Here is a 21,019-nt window from a genome sequence, read left to right as displayed (position 1 = left end):
CATTCTGACCAAAGTTGTTTGACGGGCATTTTAACTGCAAAATTCTTTTATTGGTCTGTTTCACTTCTGGCCAAAGCTGATGTGAACCGGGTCGGTAAAAGAAAATAATGAATGAGGATCATTAATGTGTGGCTTCTATTTATCAATTTGGCCAAAGCTAATTGATGAATATTTGTCCACAAAATTTTGTTGTTCATTTTCATCTCTGGCCAAAGCTGATTTGAATTTGATCAATAAAATTTAATGATGATTATGATGATGCTTACTAAAGCATTTTGAATTTTTCTTTTGCAGCAACTAATGTCTCTAATATTGCTGGAATGCTAAATGGCATCGAACAGCTAAATGGCAGCAATTATGTCACGTGGAAGGAGAAGCTTGAGATCACTATGGCCTTACTCAATATTGATTATGCTCTCCTTAATGATCCTCCTGAGGTGCCTAAAAAAAATAATGAAAATTATGAAGCCCTCAAGAAGGAATATGACATTATTAAGGCTAAGTGGGATGACTCTAATCGCAAGTGCCTTATGATGATAAAGGGCTCCATTACACAGAGTATGAGGGGAGCCCTTCCTGATTGTGAGATAGCAAAAGGGTACTTTGCAAAAAATTGAGCATCAATTTAAAGGGTCTTCTAAAGTTTATGCAACAAGTCTTATCAGAAGGCTAATTGATGAAAAATATGATCCCACTGGAAGTCTTCGAGAGCATATTATGAAAAAGTGCAACATGGCCGCCAAACTAAAGTCAATGGAGATGGAAATCTCTAATGGTTTCCTCGTCCATTTTATTATGTCATCTTTGCCTCCCCAATTTGATCCATTTATGATCAACTATAATGCGATGGATGTTAAATGGGAGATTGATGAAATGATGGCGCGATGTGTGCAAGAAGAAGAAAGGCTTAAGGCTGACAGAATTGATCATGTTAATCAGTTTGGTCATTCACAAAAGAAGAAGTATAGAAAATTTGTGAATGAATATGTGAAGCCCAAGCCTTATAAGTTCAAGGAAAAAGGCCAATCCTCAAAAGGTTCACAGCAAAAGAAGCCAGAAAAAGCGCCTAATGCTGAAGGAAATAATTCCAATGCTTGCCACTTTTGTGGAAAAGGTGGGCATAGGCGAAAGGATTGTTTTGGCTTCAAGAGATGGCTCAAAGAAAGAGGTACCGACACTATTACTGTTGTTGAAGAATCCCTTTATGTTAATTATGCCACCAATACTTGGTGGATTGATTCAGGTGCAACAATTCATGTTGTAAATTCGTTGCAGGGATTCAATATGAGGAAGACCCTAAAAAGAGGGGAAAGAACAATTAGAGTTGCTAATGGTGTTGAAGCTTATGCCGAGGCGATTGGAGACTTCACTCTTACACTTCATGGCGGTTTTAAGCTTCAGCTAAATAATGTTCTTTATGTACCCTCGATGAAACGGAATTTAGTTTCCGTCTCATGTTTAGATGATGATAGTTATGAGTGTCACTTTGGGAATAAGCAGTGTATAATTATGTATGACAATAATAATGTTGGCCTTGCCTGTCGACACGACAAACTTTATGTAATTTCCCTTTGTGATGATATAAATAATGTGGGTTCTACCTCAAATATAAATGTCGGTACCAAACGCAAACGTAATGATAATGAGACTTCTTCGAAATTATGGCACTATCGTTTAGGCCATATTTCGAGGGGGAGGATTGAGCGTCTCATTAAAGATCAAGTTCTTCCTTCTCTTGATTTTTCGGATGCGGATGTTGATCATTGTATCGACTGCATCAAAGGAAAATATGCCAAGAAAATTAAGAAAGGTGCAAACCGAAGCACGGGAGTTTTGGAATTAATTCATACGGATATATGTGGTCCGTTTAATGTGAGATCGGTGGACGGTTATAATTCATTCATAACGTTCACTGATGATTTCTCCCGTTATGGATATATTTATCAAATCAAAGAAAAATCAGAGGCATTAGACAAGTTCAAGATTTTCAAAGCTGAAGTTGAAAATCAATGTAATAAAAGAATTAAAGTTGTAAGATCTGATCGTGGTGGTGAATACTACGGCAGACATGCAACTTATGGTCAAATTCCTGGACCATTTGCAAAATTCTTACAGGAAAATGGCATTGCCGCCCAGTACTCAGCACCGGGTGAACCTCAGCAAAACGGGGTGGCTGAAAGAAGAAACCGCACACTTATGGATATGGTGCGGAGTATGTTAAGCCACTCCACTTTACCGGTGAATTTATGGATGGAAGCCCTTAAAACAGCAGCACATATTCTTAACAGGGTCCCCAGTAAATCGGTGCCCAAAACACCGTATGAATTATGGACTGGGAAAAAGCCAACCCTGAATTATTTTCATGTATGGGGCTGTCCTGCTGAAGCAAGGATTTTTAATCCGGTGATGGGAAAATTAGACCCCAAGACAGTCAGTTGCCATTTTATTGGTTATCCTGACAAATCTAAAGCATATCGATTTTATTGTCCAAATCAGGCAACGAAATTTGTTGAAACAAGACACGCTGTGTTCTTGGAAAGTGATATGATGAGGGGGAGCATGACTCCCAGAGAAATAGTCTTGGAGGAAAAACAGGAATATGTCCCGATGCCTGTAATCCAAGAGCCAGTGTTCCCAGTACATACTGAAATTGCACCTCAAGTTTCAGCTCCTGTAGCTGATGGTGCTCACATAACTGGACAACAAAAGGACCAAGGACAGCAATTACGAGTGTATTCAAGAAGACAACGTGCTGCTAATGCAACACCTGCTGATACACCGGCGACTGTTCCAGATGTCACATCTAATGATGCTCTTATTGAAAATAATCAGCAGTCTCAAACTGTTATTAATGTGCCAAATAATGAGCCTCTTAGAAGGTCACAGCGGGCTAGAAAGCCTGCTATTCCTGATGATTATCTCACCTACATGAGTGAGGATAAAAATGAGCCAGTGCTAGATAATGATCCCACCTCATTTAAGGAGGCTATGCAAAGTGAATATTCATCTAAATGGCTTGATGCTATGAAAGATGAAATGAAGTCCATGAGCACTAATGATGTATGGGATTTAGTAGAAATCCCTGAAGGAGCCAAGACAGTTGGATGCAAATGGGTCTATAAGACCAAACGTGACTCCAAGGGTGATATCGAAAGGTTTAAAGCAAGGCTTGTGGCAAAAGGATTCACTCAAAGAGAAGGGATTGATTATAATGAAACTTTTTCACCCGTCTCTTCGAAGGATTCATTCAGAATAATTATGGCACTTGTGGCTCATTATGATTTAGAGCTACAACAGATGGATGTCAAAACGGCATTTCTAAATGGTGACTTACATGAAGATGTATACATGGCACAACCGGAAGGTTTTGTTGTGGAAGAAAATAAACATTTAGGATGTCATCTGAAGAAATCCATCTATGGTTTGAAACAAGCATCAAGAGAGTGGTATCTCAAATTTGATCAAGTCATAAAGAAATTTGGCTTTAAGGAAAATAAGAAGGACAATTGTGTTTATGTTAAGTTCAAGGGGAGTAATTTTATCTTCCTGATATTATATGTTGATGACATACTCTTGGCCAGCAGTGATAAAAATATGTTGATGGAGACCAAGAGATTCCTGTCTTCAAAGTTCGATATGAAAGATCTCGGTGAAGCAACTTATGTTTTAGGAATTGAAATTCACCGGGATAGATCCAGAGGGATCTTGGGGCTATCTCAGAGAGCATACATTGAAAAGGTACTGAAAAAGTACAATATGTATAAGTGCTCAGCCTCGCCTGCTCCTATTGTTAAGGGCGATAAATTTGGGACTTTCCAGTGCCCAAGAAATAATTATGAATCTGCGCAGATGAAGTCAATTCCTTATGCCTCAATTGTTGGGAGCATTATGTATGCACAAGTGTGCACTCGCCCTGATTTAGCTTTTGTGACCGGGATGCTTGGCAGATATCAGTCCAATCCAGGTCTGGATCACTGGAAGGCTGCTAAAAAGGTCTTGCGTTATTTGCAAGGTACTAAAAGCCTCATGCTTACTTATGAGAAATCTGATAACCTCGAAGCAGTGGGTTATTCAGATGCTGATTTTGCGGGGTGTGTTGATACTAAGAAATCCACATCAGGTTATATCTTTACCCTTGCAAAAGGAGCTATATCATGGAAAAGCTCAAAGCAAACTGTCACTGCATCGTCGACAATGCAGGCAGAATTTGTAGCATGTTATGAGGCTACCGGGCAGGCGGTATGGTTGAAGAATTTTATCTCGGAACTAAGAGTGATTGACAGCATTTCCAGGCCTCTCACTCTATACTGCGATAATCAACCCTTGATGATCTATGCGAGTAACAACAAGTCAAGTGCAGCTGGCAAATTTATTGACATCAAGTATCTTGTTGTGAAAGATAGAATCCAGGATCAAACAATAGATATCAAGTACATTAGTACTAAATTTATGTTAGCGGATCCGCTCACGAAAGGCTTACCACCCAGCGTATTTAGAGAGCATGTTGCCGGCATGGGTTTGGTTGAAAGCTTTTAATCCTGGAGAAGTTGGAACTATTATGGCACCATCTCCCCAAAAGGGGCTCATTTTGAGATCGGATGGGAACCATAGTCACTTGGTTTAGCAGTACTTAATTGACTGTTGTAACCTATTGTCTTGGTGTACCATTTTATCAAAAGATGAGTCTGTAATGTTTATGATGTTTATGTAAAGAATTATGTAAATTAAGTTAATATATGATGTGAATAAAGTTTATGGAGCTCATAAATTAAAGAGGTTCATTTTGATATGAAGTAATGTGCTATAGTCACTAGATTAAATGGTACCTAACAGACCATTATAATCTTTTCGTCCTAGTGCATTATTTTGTTGAAAAAATGAGCTTATAATGATCAGCCTTACGATCAAGGGGGAGAATGTTGGATATTTTGGTGATCTAGGCTGCTCTCCTAGGTCAGATCTTTTTGGGTTGCTACAGTAGGACGGTGCTACAGTAGGGCGGTGCTACAGTAAATGGCCACCTATCCTTATGTGTTGTGTTGATCGGAGACATCGATTTTGATCCAACGGTGCTGGTTCCCCTAGTGCATAGTGCTAAACATATAAAAGGGGTCAAATGACCTAGAAGAGGAGATGTTGAAGACGGCTGCTGCTCTCTGCCTTCTCTCTTACACACTCTCTCTCAAGAACAAGCCACCGATCAGGCTAGCACTAAAGCACTAGGAAGAACCTAGCACAAATTGCTCCATCCTGGTGTGAGCAATTAAACAAGAGGAGGCATGGCATCATCTTCAGACCAAGGTATTTCTGATCTTATTCTTTTGTGGCTCAAACTAGAGCTAGTTGATCCTGCTGGATCCAACAATACCCTCCTCACCTCTGACCTTATTCGTGTCATCCTCCTAGGAGACAGGACCAGAGCTACCTCATACGCTGCTGAAAGCCCAAAGCTGGCCGTTCCACGGCATCTTCGTCGCACACAGCGTACATGATTCCTTTGATGTGGTCTGCTCCAGCGTCCAGGATGACCTGGTGACACTCTGCCGTTGAACCATGCCTGCTCTCATCAAAGATCTGTCTGTGCAGGCTTCCTGGACTAATTGGTATTTGTTGATGAATCTGAATTTCAGCGGACATCTCGGCCGGAAGAATTCAAGCCACTATTTGTATGCAGCTCATCCCTGTTTTCTTGGTGAATGTATTAGGATTTCGCTTTTTGGGTCTGTTTTACGTATGTTCAGAAAAGGTTGCCCATTGTGCTGTATTAAATCGATTTGTTGCACTTTTCTCAGGTTAATCAAAGATGGAATTCTTCAGTGAATTTGGTGATGCTAATAGAAAAATAATTCATGAAGCCATTGTCAGAGGGAGTTACAATGTTGTTTGTTCACATATTGAGCAACATACTGGTGAGAAGGTTGCAGTAAAGAAGACCTTCAATACCTTTGAGCACTTATCTGATGCTGCCTGGATTCTCTGTGAGATCAAATTACACCGGCTATTGAGATATCCTGACATAGTTGAGATGAGGCAAATAATGTTACCTCCATTGAGGAGGTGCTTCAGGGATATTTATGTTATTTTTCACTTGATGGATGCAGACCTCCACAAAGTCATCAAGGTCAATAATGAATTAACCAAAGAGCACCATCTATTCTCTCGATCAGATGCTATGCGCACTGAAATTTGTTCATTCCGGTATGCTACTTTTTTTCAAATTGAAATCCGAGTTAGTATATATTTTTTTAAGTATCTAGGGGAAGTTCTTTTTGTATCCACACTTTAGTATTGATGATTTGATACACTTCCTTAGGGCATACATATTTCTATGCAGTGCTAAGAGCTAACAGAATAACCTTTCTCATGCTTTCTGCATTAAAGCAACCTACATGTAGCTTTTGGATTCCCTGTAGTGTAGCTTTGTAAGCCAAGAACGAATGTACTAAACCAACACTCAAGTTTCATTTACATCCTTTATATAGTAGAGATTCCTTGATATCGATAGCGTTATGCTTAAAGTATGTAAAAGACCATTCAAAACACGAGAATTGCATTGGCTATTTTGATAGCATGTAAAAGACCATGCTTAAACAATAAGCTATATTCTGCTATCACATCATATGTAAATTTGAGTCATCAGTTTATCCTAAAATACACCAGCACATTTTTTTTCAGTTAGGCAGATACAAGTATTGGACTTGGTGTGGAGAAACTGATGGTTTCAGATTTCAATTATGCAGATACAAGTGAGAATAGTCATGCCTGATAAGCTAATTGTTATATGAATATTTCCTTCTTTCCCAAAAAATGAACTGTGGTCTTGAACGGGAATTTCATATATATAATAGTGTATCAGGCAGAAATATACTTTAACTGACATCATTTGGGTTATAGCTTGTTTGAAGGTACCTGTGTTATAGCTTAGTTTCAAACAATACACATGTGTGGTGAATAAACGGGAGAATATGCCAACCAAAAATGACAGCAAAATATTTAGGAAGAATTATGTTGAATGGCCTCACTTTTATCGACTGTGTGATGTTTCCCTATTCATTCGGGGTGAATCCTGCATATACGAAACAAATTCACTATAATTTTACGATTTGGATCCATGAATTTTTTTTGCTCTTGGTGACGGTTGTACATTTTCTGGTAGGGCGTGTTTTTCTTCTTTTATGCTGCTAGGGTGGGGTTCACCGGGTCATGTTTCAGGTGGACATGAATTGGGTTGAGTACAAATTAGTGGAAACATACAAATCTGAATTTCATACAAACTGGTATTCAATAATTGTTGTTCCGAGGGCTCATATTAGTTTTTGTGCAAGAAGTTTCTAGATAAATATGGTTTCACGTGCACACATGATGATTGAATGAACAAAATGCTCAATTTTGCATTGAACAATAAGGATGGGTAACACGCTACCATGAAGTCGTGACTCTGTTCACGTGCTACACTTCTTTTTATCTCTCTTACCATGGACTCCATTACCTCACAATAATAATCTGAAAATAAATGAGAGGTGCTTCATATGTCACCTTATTATTGTGAGAAACATCTGGTTCGTCTAAAAGAAATTAGTCAAGGCTCTATGAGGGATGGGGGATGCTGAAGTGAGATGTACTGTAGCAATGCATAAGTAGGAATTAATGGATGTCTGAAATGTTAAAATGATCTCTCATGTATTATCCTTTGGGTCTAGAGCATCTGTAGCAAAGCTATTTATTTCATTTCCTGATATATTTATTATCTATTGCTATCTTTCATAATTCAGAAGATTCTACAACTGTTCATAATTTTTAGTGTGACGTCATTTTCCCTGACTTTCAGGTTTGTCCTATAAAATGCAGCGGAACTATTTATTTTTAATGTTAACTCCAATCATTTAAAAGGAGGTATGCTTCTCCAAAATTAAAATCAGAGTTGGTTCACTACTTATCCATTAACAAAGAGTAGTACACAACATGTACATGCCTTCAAAGCTATTTCCAAACATGGTGTCCCTATGTGTTCTACTGCAATGACCTTAGGCTAAATGTGATGCATTATGTAAGTGTTGCAGACAGAAGAGGCGTGTTATACTTTTTTACGAAAATGGTCGATCGAGGCCATATCAGAGATGCAGTGACAATTAGCATTCTTGTCACTCGCCGGACGAAGCATGGTAGTATCTCTTGTCATTCTGGCCTAAGATCATTAACCGTATTTTTTATGTCTCATCTCCATAGCTTGTATTTTCCTTCGCATCATCCTTGGCTGCAGAATATAAAAAAGGCTCTTGGATGAAACAGTTAATAGGATACTTCGACAATCTCGTTTTGTTGAACACGTGCAAGAAGAATGCAATTATGGCGTACCTTAATCTGACTAGAACCTCAAGTTGCTCTTTTACAGTAGTCTTGCTTTCTCGCGGCTTTCTCACATACGTATTTCCTACATGTCATAGTTGAGCATCTTTAGGTAGATGAGGTGGTCGGTATAAAGGTTAAGTTTGAAAAGATGGGTCTTAATGTACATTATATGATTTAGCTTTGAGGACCTGAAGCTTGTTCTACATAAACTTGCACGCCTAATGCCAGGTGCATATATCCAAATGCTAATATATGTTCTGACTATCATTATTTTTCATTATTCGGAAACTTCTATATATCTTTATCATTATGTCGGAACCTTTTGTCTTTCTGTGCCAGTAACCTCTTCTGCAGACAGTAGGTCATTGATTGTTTTTGTGTAAACTGATTTTCATTAAAGTTGTTCTGGTGTTAAAGTGAAGCCACGTCAAAATGTAAGTGTTACTGGTTAATCTTAGAGCAAGAGCGGGTGAAGCGAATGAAAATGGATGGAAAAAAGGGGCGGGAAGAAAGACTCACATTTTCTACTTGCAACTACTCCCTCTATTCCATAATTCTTGACATTGTTTTTGTTTGACGAGAATTATGGAAGAGAGGGAGTACATTGTTAAGGAGACAAGATGCACGACAAAGAGGAAATTGGTAGGAGAGAAAATATGTATTTTTTGCTATTTGAATGGAAATCACATGCAAAAAATTTAATGAAAATTTGTCCAGGATGGTACATTTTGTTGTTCCGTAGCAACGCACGGGCATTCAACTAGTTATACTAACAAGCAAAGTGAATTGAAAAGGAGAAAGCTTTCCGCCGTTAATTACCCAATGAAATACGCCATTGTGTCTGGTGGGATACATACAAAAAGGTGATCAAGAAGTTGGATCCCATTCATGCCCAAAATACTTCTCTTAACAGACTTTGTATTTTTCTCAACAAAAAAGAACTTTGTATTCTTGTACCCCTCTATCCCATGGAATTTGTCTGGCAAAATTTGGATGTATCTAAATGCTATTTAGTGTCTAGATACATTTGAATTTAGATAAATTATATATAACTTTCGTGGAACGGAGAGATTACATGGAGTTTGTTGTTTAAATTGAGATCGTGAACTGTGTGAATCCGTTACTGCCAGTTTTCTTGAGAATGGAGTTGCTGTGCAACCTTCGGCCATCGATTATATGCATTTCAGTAAGTGTGAATCAACATAATCCAGTCTGCAGAGACTGATATATTAGAATGCATAAAGATGTCTCAAAGCTGAGGAGAATGTACTATCAGTTGAAAATAGTGATTTAGACGAAGTTGTTATTATTGCGATTATATTAAATTCTACTAAGTATACGTGGATTATGAAGCAGTACTAGGTAGTGCATAATTGCTAATTAGATCATCCAACTCAGAAATAAGAATGGAGATCATCATGCAGAAAAGATTGCTTGTGTTCTTCCATATTTTTACTGAAATAAATTTGTAGGATGTAAATTTAATGAATGTGCCAATATTAGCGTGAGCCAGCTAGCTAAGAGGCGTCACACATTTTTGGCAGCAATACTTGGAGATAGAGAGAAGGGAAAAAGTTCCCGCAAAATACTTATGGTAATTAATTTTATACATCCTGACAAACATGAAACACGCGGATATTTTCAATCTTTTGAGAAGACGCAAAAGCTTGGCGCATCATTTCTTAAAGCCAGCAAAGGAGGACTTCTTCTCCTCTTGATATAAACTCCATACACTTTACTTAGTGCTTAGTTTAGTATCATGGCTCAGGACTCAGACAACAACAACCACAACGCAACGCTGGCGACCAGCTCCGACTCCATGAGTCCCGCTAAGAACGACAACGGTAGAGATGAGTCCAAGAGCAGCAGCTATCAGGTGATTGTGAGTGCTATTGACAAGGGGAAGAGTGTCATGAAGATAGAAGGAGAAGATGAGGGTGGTAGATCTAAGGGTAAGATCAACACTCCACATGTCATAGTTGTTGCCAGACATGGCAGTTCAGGAGGCTGCCATGGCGACACAGAATTGCACATCATCACGGAACGCGAGAGAAGGAAACGGATGAGCGAGATGTTCACCAAGTTGCATGGACTCCTCCCCACCCTCCCTGACAAGGTGATGCTATTATGATTTACTCATATGTTAGGTCATTGTGGATGCAAATGAAGATCCTCCCTAGTTTTTTGTGTTTCAGGTTGATAAATCGAGCATAGTGATGAAAGCTATACACTACATCAAGAGTCTGGAGGAGACGCTAAGCAAGCTTGAGAAGCGAAAGCTGGAGATGCAGCTGGCACGAGGCAAGATTGGCACCGCAGGCAATGATGGGGTCTCATCTTCTGCAGCGGCGCTAGCGCTTACAGACCAGGTGGCACCTATGCAGGTAGCACTACTGGTTGCTGGGATCGGGTCCACAGGAGCTGCGCCAACGCTGCCTATAACTGTGGGCGCGGTGACCGCGGCTCCAGTGCCGGTGGGGCTACAGACGTGGTCTGGGCCTAACGTCGTGCTGAGTCTTTCAGGAAACGATGCATACATCAGTGTGTGTGTGGAGCGGCGCCGAAGCGTGCTGCCTATGTTGATAGCCGTGCTGGAGAAGCACAACATCGACATGGTCACATCTGGGATCTTGTGTGATAACGCCCAGAGCATGTTCACCATCCACGCTCGCGTAAGTAAAACCCTTATCCTAAACCATTATCCTCCATCTAGCTAGCTATGTTCTTCGAATTTTGGTAGTCAATTTGAGTAAACTTTAGGGGTAAGGGGAACACACACACGGAAACATGGTCAGTCGTACTATCGAAAAGTACTAGATTTTTTTAGATTAAAGGGATCAACATCGTGGCTCCATTGGTAAATCTACGAAAGCCACATAAACACATGTCTGGTTTTACATCACACAAGCGTGTTTGAGAGGGTTTAGAGGCCTAATGGCACAAAAGCATAATTGGAGTTCAAGTTGGAAACAAGAAACTACACCCTATATACACAAATCCTATAGGTGCATCCACACCGGCTCAACAAAAGAATCTAAAAATGTGATATGATCGAAGCAGCTTCAAGGATCGATGCTGGATTGGTCCAGGTAACTTACATCACCGGCTTCTTGGCGACGAGAGAGATGTGATCACCATACTCATCTTTAGGGGGGATCCGTGATAGTGAGAACTTTGAGCCCTTTAGTCACTTGTCACTTGTCAATTCGAAATTCCCCTCCAGGATCAGCATCACATATCCATAATTTTGTCTATGGTTGCAGACAAGTGGTCCTTGAATATGATCTTTCATCTATTGAATGAATGCAATATCATTCTCAAAAATTGGTGCAAATTCAGCCAAATTTAACCGTTAAAGATCATAGCATTCCTAACTTTCCAGATATATACACTAGAGAGTAGCATCACAGACTGAATTTAAAACTGTATGCTTTTTGTTATCTACCCAATTGGCAATTGACAAGTAATCATTTCTAAAGAAACATGAAAAAACAGAATGATTTGCCAAATCTGTATAGGTACAATGTAGTGAAAGAATAAGTGATGGATTGATTTGTTTTCAGCACATGAAATACCACATTCAGGTTTATTCAAATTTCTTTTCATCACGTTGTCTCTAGTCATCAAAATGTCCTGAGACAAAATAGGAAAACATGCACTTTGGGAGGAATAAGGAGTTGCGGAGTTGCCAAACATCAAGGACAAACATGGGTGTGACTCCACCAAAATTAAGAACATCATAAAGGGATGATGAAACATACCCTGCATTACTTTCATATTGCCAACTTAGAGCATCACTATCAGCAGAGGAAGAGATGCTAGTAGTAATACTTTTCAATTCATACCATTGTTGCACACGAGGCAGCAAAATTCCTCCTAAAAGTGAACCTAAGGTTACTACAATTCCAAATCTTTTGGACAGTATTTTACTGTTCATGGCACAAGACATATAGTTCAAAGGAATTAATTTCTATGGGGAAGTTCCACACAATGTGTCTTCCCAAAATATAACTTTTACACCATTTATTATTTGCCACCTATAAAAAAATCTAATATTCTACAATGTACGCATCACACCTTCCAAAATTGCGAAATTCCTCCAGCTTTAACGAGAAGATATTTGTGTTGCATGTGTTATGTTTGGCAGCAACTGAAGTTCTCCAAAGTTTTCCTTCATTCCTTAGAACATATTTTAATCTAGAATATAAGGAGACAAAAATTGACATTAGCTAGATCATGCACACCTTTTGCCCGGAATTCTTTCTTCCTAGAAAATATTTTCCAGTTTGCTAACTGAAGGTTTCCGTGCCCCTCAAAATCATTATAAAGAAAATTTTACATCTGGATGGTGATGAGGTGACGTGCCCATTTTTAAACTCAAAAAGAAAGAAGATAAATGGGGATGTTGGCAAAAAAAATTTTTTGGGTCTTAAGTAACTTAAGTTAGCAGCATATGAAAGAATCTTATATTAACATAATTAATCATCACTTGCAAAAATTACACTATCTTTTTTTGAAAATATATATCTTTAATGTGAAAATGTACCAAATTATATTATTTTATAGCATATAGTCTCAAGATTTGCACATGTCTTATTTTATAGAATATAGTCTCCACGGTATCGAAATGGTTCAATATAGTGAGAGATTCAGGACTTGCACCGCAATCTTATCAGAATGCGTATATCCTCTAATAACAAAACTTATTATAAAAATATTCTTGAAACAATTCAGTAAACTAGGAAGAAGTGTGGATCTTATATGATTGTGTGTATCCACTAGAGTCAAAACATGTTACAAAGTTACATTGTCAAAAATAGTTTAGTAAAGTGGGAGAATCACCTACATGGTAACATGGGATATACTCTAATGATTCGATGACATCAACCTTTTTATTTTATTCAGAGTAGATCACATAAAAATAAATATACACCCATTCAGTAGCCAATATTGCATTGTAATATTTTAAGTATCATATATTGTTTTAACATGGTGGTTGCCTCATAGTCTTTAGCATTTAGGATGTTCCTTTTCTTCACCCAGAACTGATAGTTAAGACCATTCAATGATGAACTTGAAAATATAGCACCATCATGTTAGTTCTCCTTGGAGTGTTCCTCCCTATCATGCTTCATCTTCCTCTCTCCGTCACGCTCACACAACATCCAGGTAAAAAAGCAATGATGTTTGTCTTTTAGGTCTAGCTAGAGCTAGGGATAACATTGTCACATATAGTTCTCAATTTTGAAATGGACATGCCATATACTACTTTGGTCCCAAAATACATGACATGTAATTTAGGAAAATCCAAACTTTCCAAGATAAAACCTATAGAATTGTTTTAATTATACTCCTTCCGTTCTGAAATACACGACTTATGATTTAATGAAAACTCAACGGTTGCTAGGTTTGAATAATTACACAAAAGGTAATATCAATAGTTACAATATTAAGTAAATAAATCATGAAAATATATCTTATAGTTGATCTATTGGTATTGATGTAGTATTTTAAATCTTCATATTTTGTATATATACTCAGTCAAGCTTTGAAAGCATAGACATTTGACTAAGTTTATACGCCATGTATTTCGGGATGGATGGAGTATATTGGACCCTTTGAATTATAACAAAACATTCCAACAAGGTATAACTTCTCTTCCTATATGCATAATAAAACATGTTCCTATTTTATTATATATCCTAGGCTAAATGCACGCATGATGTTGCCAAACCTTACCACACTCGACACCTCCACCCATGCAAGCTAGTATTTGTTCTTACTATTTTGATTGTGTGTTAATTTCCTTTCTTTACGGAAAACCATCAGAGAGATCTCAACTATAGGTTGTAAATTAATAAAGTGGTATTCTAATTCAAATTCATATGAAAATATAAGGATTAAGTTGTGTTTTCGGCGAACCTCTAAATGTTGGGAATATTTATTCTGAATTCTATGGCAAACCAGAGCCAACTCATGTATAAATTTTTCTTTTCATCCAATGACATTGGGTCTCCGTTCCTTCAAAGTTTCATTGTTCCTAACAATCCAAAACCCCAAGATGCAATGACTATAAGAAGCGTGAAGAAGGGGACATGATATCACTATAATTTGGGAAGTTTCTTGTTCTTTGGGGAGAAAAAATCTAGGCTCATGGGAAATAGATAGTATAGGGTCTTCTTGTGAACATTAAAGAGTTGTAGAGTGCAATAATGGTAACTAGAATTCTTTTTCTAACATTACATATATAGTTCTCAATATATCATGCAATAGTAACCATAAGAACAATGACTACTTGGTTTTACATAAAGATTACCAAATGTAATTGAAATAGGGAGGTGGGGGTTGAAAATCAACAATCACTTTATAGGCCACGTGAGATGAAAAAATGTTGATTCCCCAAACTATGATTCCACGCATTGGTAGAATCCCCGACTAACAGTAATAGTATGTTCAAAAACTTCTTCCATTTGTAGAAAATCTTATGAGCCAATTGACATAAAGGCAAATTAAGTAAGTCCTCTAAGAACTCATGTTAAATGACGTGATGAACAATATATAGAAGTTCTATTACATAAACGAAATGAGAAATCTTTTGTGCATATAACTATCATGATAAATGCCAGTTCAAGAAAAACCTTTGATCATTTCAATTACACCTTGCCATAAATTATATAAACCAAAGTTGTAAACAAATTTTCCACAAAAAGGATCCTACTAAGTGGTTTCCAGGAATTCTAGTCGTACTACATTAGGTGGTCCAAATTATATTGACTCAAAGAATGTCCAGACAACTGAAAATTTGTCGACCTCTCCAAGAAAAGCTTTATTTGGGATGTTGATATTCAACACACACAAGCATTCTTGACTTTTTTATGTATGTAAACTCTTGTTCATGTTTCAAGAGCATGACCTTTTCAAGAATATCTGAATTCATCCATAAAAATTGCCTCACGTATTTGCTCATTTCTTGGTTGATATTGTCAGGAATGTCCATACAACATATGAGAAAGATAAAAAATCAAATTTTACAAGTCATTTCACTAATAAAAATAATGTCTAAATTCGGACTTGAGGTGGAGGATAAGGTGGTAGTTAAGTGAATTGTATTGAAACATGTATCAAGTGTGCTAATGATTTATCATTGGGGCTACATGCAGAAAGCTCAATATGATGTAGGAGGGTGGTATAGAAAATGATTTTTTTCAGTGAGTTTAGGTTTCATAATTTGTGGATACTAGGAATGATAACCTAGGATTCCCAATGAAACTTTAAAAAAATTTCTTACGATTGTGATAATTGAAGGTGTAGTTTGTATACAACATGCTGGATGTTTTTTTTTTGGAATTGAGGCGATATCTTGTAAATTGTTTTAGTTTAATTTAAACTTCACAAGCATAATGGTGGTTCAGTAAAACAATAGAGGCTAAATTAGCTTCTTATCAAACAAAATATTTGATTTCTTTGTACAGAATTTTGATAATTCTGATGTTAGAATGCTAAATTATTAAGACTACACGTAGGTAGAACTGATACCCCGTACGTTGCAGCGGGAATTTCTCCGATAACTCTATTTTATAAAAAACAAAAAGAATATAAGTTGATTGAAATAGGATGTTATTTGTAGGAACATGCATGATTCAATTGGCGTAAATAGTCAAGAGGCTAACTTAAAAAAAAAAACCGACTTGAAATGGTTATGTAGTTGGCGGCTAAAAGTTGATGATGTGGATAATTGGATGGCTTAAAAATAGATGATGTAGCTTGTATGTAGAGTATTAATGAATGTTAGTGGGGGATGACATGGACAATTAGATGGCTAATAAAATGGATTGTGTGGATATCTTGCATGTTGAGATAGACAACTTAAATGACCCTCTAGTGGGGTTTTGCTTTATAAGAGATATAGATTTGCACAATATTTTTGAAACAAATCTAGATGTTTATAGCTTTATGAAATTATTTAATTTTATCTATTTTTTTAAAATAGCATGGCATAATTTAGCTATCTATTGTGGATATAGATGGAACCTATACATGCCCTATACAATCATTCCCTAGCGTGTAGTAACATGTAAAAGTACTTAGCATATTTCGTAAAAGAATAACTTGGGCGGTTGAATTGGATGGGATTTTAGTTTACAAACATAACTCAACACTATCTAATAGATTTTTTTTATCTCTTTTTACAGAATTTTGATAGTTCTGAATCTAGAATACTAAATTACTAAGACTAGATGTAGGTTTAACTGGTTATATATTTAAACAATAATTTTTTAAAGGTCTTTCTATTTTCGTGTACTCGGTTTCTTAATTGTACTTAGTTTTCTCCAGCTCCTTAGTTTTTCCTCAGTTTTCCTCAGACCCTTGTCTGAAACCCGGAGAAGGAGCTCGGATGGTAGGATTCCCGTTTAGTTGACCGTTCTGTGCTGACGTGTGGGGCCGCGTCGTGTGGGACCGTGTCGCGTGGGGCTGGTAGAAAGAGATCGCGTGGGACAGGACGAGACTGCGTTTGGTTGTACGTGAGCAGGAGCTGGGTTCTGTCTCTCTCGGCCCAAATTGGCATATCCCTTTTTAAGAGCACATTTTTCCACTCTTTATCTCTTTCTTTCACCAAATTATTATCATATCTAGAGAAGGTTCTATTTCTATCTTTCTTCAATTATTTGTTCCTTTTGGCTCTCCTTTTTTGCTCAATATGGCAGCAAATCTAGTACTCCCTCTGGTCCATAATAATGACCTCACCAATCTTGGTTCATATGTACTCCCTCTGTGGATGTATGTTTTGGTTCTTTCTTTAATTCATCTACTTTAGTTTGTATCTAGTCTAGGTTTTAGTTTGTAGGTTCACACTTTTTAGTTTGAATGCAGTCCACTCTAAAAACATCTGAGCAATCAAGGGAGCCCAACAATCAAGTATAGTAGAATAGGGATAGATAATAGGTACATAATAAGTTGCATACAGCAGCCAAAATAAGGTTCTTAGGTTCTTGACAACACCAACATATTAACAACAACAAAATAAAAAGCTGCTTTGCAGCAGCAGCACACATCCTGGACTCCGCCTACTCCATCTGGCTCCTCCTCCAGTTCTTGCCCCCCTATCCCTTGATCTTGGGCACCTTGGGCTTGATTAGAGGCATGCGCCCGACGGCGATCTCCACCCGATGGAAGTTGCGGAGGTGAATGCCGAGCGCCTTGTGCTTGGCGCGGAAGGAGTAGACGTTCACTGTCGCACCGACCTTGGGGAAGGTCCTTCCGATGTCCTCGGCATGTGTGAGGAGGCAGTTGAAGTCGGTGCCGCCGAGTCTCCTAGTGCAGAAGGGGCACTTATAGACACCTTTGGCGAAGTAGGAGGCGAACTGGCCGACCTGCAACCTCCGCAGCACCTGCCGAGCCTTGGTGTGTTGTTCCTCCTCGTCGCTGCCGACGTCGCTGCCAGACACCTGATCCATATCAAACGGAAAGTATGCGTGAATTAGTTTCAACATAACAAAGTTAGGAAAAACAGAAGCAGCCTCAGTTAGATTGAACACGATTATATATCTACAGGGACGGGGTTAGCGAACCAAAGCTCATGCACAACACATTTGTACACAGCAATGGTTCGCTGAACCCGCCGTGTACAAATTTGTGCCCAACGATTCATCATCGGCAAAGAAACAAATTCCAGATCTGACTAAATTAACCGAACGGTCAAACCCCAAATATTAACCCCAAATCTTAACTGATTGAGATCACATGATTACTTGCATAAATTAACCGAACGGTCGAACCTCAAATCTTAACCCCAAATCTTAACTGATTGAGATCTCATGATTACTTGCATAAATCAAGAAGGGATCAAATCAAAATGGAATAACATCGGCGTAAATATTAACCCAATACTCATCCTACCTACAGATCGGCAAGTAATCATGGAACAAGCAAAAATAGGGTTGAAAAAGGAAGGGAAGGGGAACAACAAGGGAGAAAATCGTAGTTACCTGTTTCCAAGGGTCTTCCATGCAGGTGTCGTAGGGGTTCGCCGGACGGTCGTACGGCACCTCCTCGTAGGGGTCCCATTCCGGCCGGATCTGACCGCCACTGGCGGCAGCCTCCGATGCACCGGCGGGAGCCGCCAATACACCGGCGGCGGCGACGGCCGTAGAGGGGACGGCGCCGAAGACGGAGGCGCCATGCTTAGAGGGGATGGCGTCGAGGATGGAGGACAGATTCGCATTCTCCTTGTCCATCGCCGGCAGAGGAGAGGGAGAGGGATTTTTGCTTTGGAGAAGATGATGGGACGTGAGAGGTGGCGTTGCGTGAGGGAGTGAGAGTGACAGTGAGATAGTGCGAGGAGGCGAACAGGGAGAGGCATCTATAAAGGCGAGGGGTCGTAAATGCGACCCGCGTCCTACACGTTCATGGTTGCACGTCTGCACGTCTTCGACTTCCGCACCGCGACACGCGTTCACGATTGCACGTCTTCAACTTCTGCACCGCGACCCGCGTCCTACGCGTCAACAATTGCACGTCTTCCACTTCTGCACCGCAACACGCGTCCTCGATTCTAACCCTTGAAATTTTGATATACTCAGGTATACCCTCGAGTCTTATACTAGCATTTTTTGTGTGCTCAGTTTTCCCCTTGAGTGCTACTACTGGCTAGTGCAATATACTCAGTTTTACCCTCAAGTGGCTGATCAATAGAGAGTCATCAAATGGGATTAAGCTATCTAATTGAGTCATTTCATGCACAAAAAAATCCAAAAAAGATAAAATCATAGTGACACTTACTCATGGAGTCTTCTTGCGCGACCTGCCACGTTGGGAACCATAACAATCATAGATAACTCAAGTTTTACCACAAATTGCCACTTCTCAAATCACCTAGTAGCTATGAAGGTGCATGGTTTTCCACAATAAGTCCTTCCCAAAACAGCTTTCCCCAAAACATAATTTGTCTGAATGAGGCCACAATTTTCACACTCATATATATTTGTATTGCAAATAGTTTGAGGTAGGCCAAGATGGGTTTCATTGTACAAAACACGCATTTTCCATTTTTTAAATCTCATATTTGAATCCCTTAGTCTGTTTACTACTCACGTGCCCTTGGTTTCTTGATACTACTCAGTTTTGCCCTCTCCCTTCACAAATTCTCACAGGGGACGCCCAACCTTGCCCTGTTTGGTCTAGCCCTTGTCATGCGGATTGTGCCCGCCGATCGTTGATCGTATGATCTAACGGGCAGGATAACCCCTTTCTCTCTCTGATCGGGGCCACCACTCTCTCTCTCTCTCTGTCGGCGGCTAGCTTTCACCCTCTATCTGTATTATTTTTCACGCGCTAAAAAATATAAACTCTTTTAGGCATTACTTTTCTTTTAGGGAATATAGTTTGGATATAGTTTTCGTTATTTTAAATGTCCCAAAAGTGGCATAATTTTGGTATAAACACGAGGCATACATATTAGTGGGATTTCGGTGAATGGATTATTTATCACCTCTCTAACAATTATCAACTTTCTTTCGCATTCCTTTTCTTTTAGGGAATATAGTTTGGGATATAGTTTTGGTAATTTCAAACGTCCCAAAAGTGGTATAATTTTGGTATAAACATGAGGCATACATATTTGTGGGATTTCGGCGAATGCATTATTTGTCACCCCTCTAACAATTATCAACTGTAACAGACCAACTTTGTTAATAAAATAATGTTGTTAGTTGATCATAAGCATGGCATGCATTTGCATTTAATTTGAGACAATCTTGCACCAAAATGGATTGAAACCATGTTGCAAATGTTGTATCTTTGTTCTATTAAAAATTTGATGCAAAAAGCCCTTTAAATTTTAGTCAAAATAACCTAAAATACCCCAAAATCCCTCCTGTTTTTAATTTCCAGGGAAATTCCCAAAAACCTAGGGGGGTTTTCAGAAAATCCCCTTCTTCTTCTTCCTCTCTCCTACTGGAAGCACCTCGGTGGCCGCCCGATGCCGCCGGCCGCCGGGATGCTCCCCGCCGCCCCCTGGACCCCTTTAAAACCTCGCTGTCAACGCAGCAAACCCCAGCACGCCTCCCATTCCTTCCCTCCCCTCCTATGTGAGCTGCGCCAAGCAAACCCTAGCGCCGGGCAACTTACCTCGTCATCGTTCCGCGCTGCCCCATGCCCAGCCGACGACACCGTCAGCTTCCTCGTGTCGCCCTCGACCTCCTCCACCAAACGGCGCCAGCGGAGGCGCCCGAAATCAACCGAATCGGCCAGAGCCCGTGCCGCAAGTCGTCGCCGTTCGCCGGAGATTCAGGCCATCTCCGGTGACGCCGTCTAGCCTCCCGTGCTCGCGGTGAGCTTCTGAGCATCATGGTGGCCGCCCCCTCACCGATTGCTTCATGTATCGTGCCTGCGATGCGCGCCTGTCTGCCCCGCCGCTCGGGCTTGCCAGAGGAAGCCCTCCGGTGACCAATAGCGGGCGGTGCCGCCCTCGTTGGGTTCGCCCCGAGCCCCTGCATCGAACGAGCCTAGCCTCGCTGCCCCGCGCGCACGGAATCGTCGAGGCCGTGGCCAACCTGGCCAGCCATGGCCATGGCTGACGTCGTGCTGACGTCATCATGATGTCAGCCGACCCTTTTATATTTCTTGTTTTATTTATAATTCAAAAATTATGTATTTTATATCAAATTGTTCA

At 39.5% G+C, this 21,019-nt stretch overlaps 1 protein-coding gene and 1 long non-coding RNA gene across 2 annotated transcripts; both read left to right on the top strand.

Annotated features, from left to right (window-relative positions):
• The first annotated feature begins 5,389 nt into the window (after positions 1-5,389).
• LOC127334548 (uncharacterized) lies at positions 5,390-8,616 on the top strand. The gene is made up of 3 exons (XR_007872233.2): positions 5,390-5,666; positions 5,793-6,198; positions 7,829-8,616. It is a non-coding gene; the product is annotated as an uncharacterized lncRNA (long non-coding RNA).
• Positions 8,617-10,108: 1,492 nt separating this feature from the next.
• On the top strand, positions 10,109-11,627 carry LOC127329082 (transcription factor bHLH95-like). The gene is made up of 3 exons (XM_051355627.1): positions 10,109-10,465; positions 10,545-11,021; positions 11,613-11,627. The coding sequence occupies exons 1-3, from the start codon at positions 10,109-10,111 to the stop codon at positions 11,625-11,627; spliced, it is 849 nt and encodes a 282-aa protein (XP_051211587.1).
• The last annotated feature ends 9,392 nt before the right edge of the window (positions 11,628-21,019 follow it).

The sequence above is a fragment of the Lolium perenne genome, chromosome 6, assembly GCF_019359855.2.
Source record: "Lolium perenne isolate Kyuss_39 chromosome 6, Kyuss_2.0, whole genome shotgun sequence".
NCBI classification, from domain to species: Eukaryota; Viridiplantae; Streptophyta; class Magnoliopsida; order Poales; family Poaceae; genus Lolium; species Lolium perenne.
This window is presented reverse-complemented; position numbering and strand designations above follow the sequence as displayed.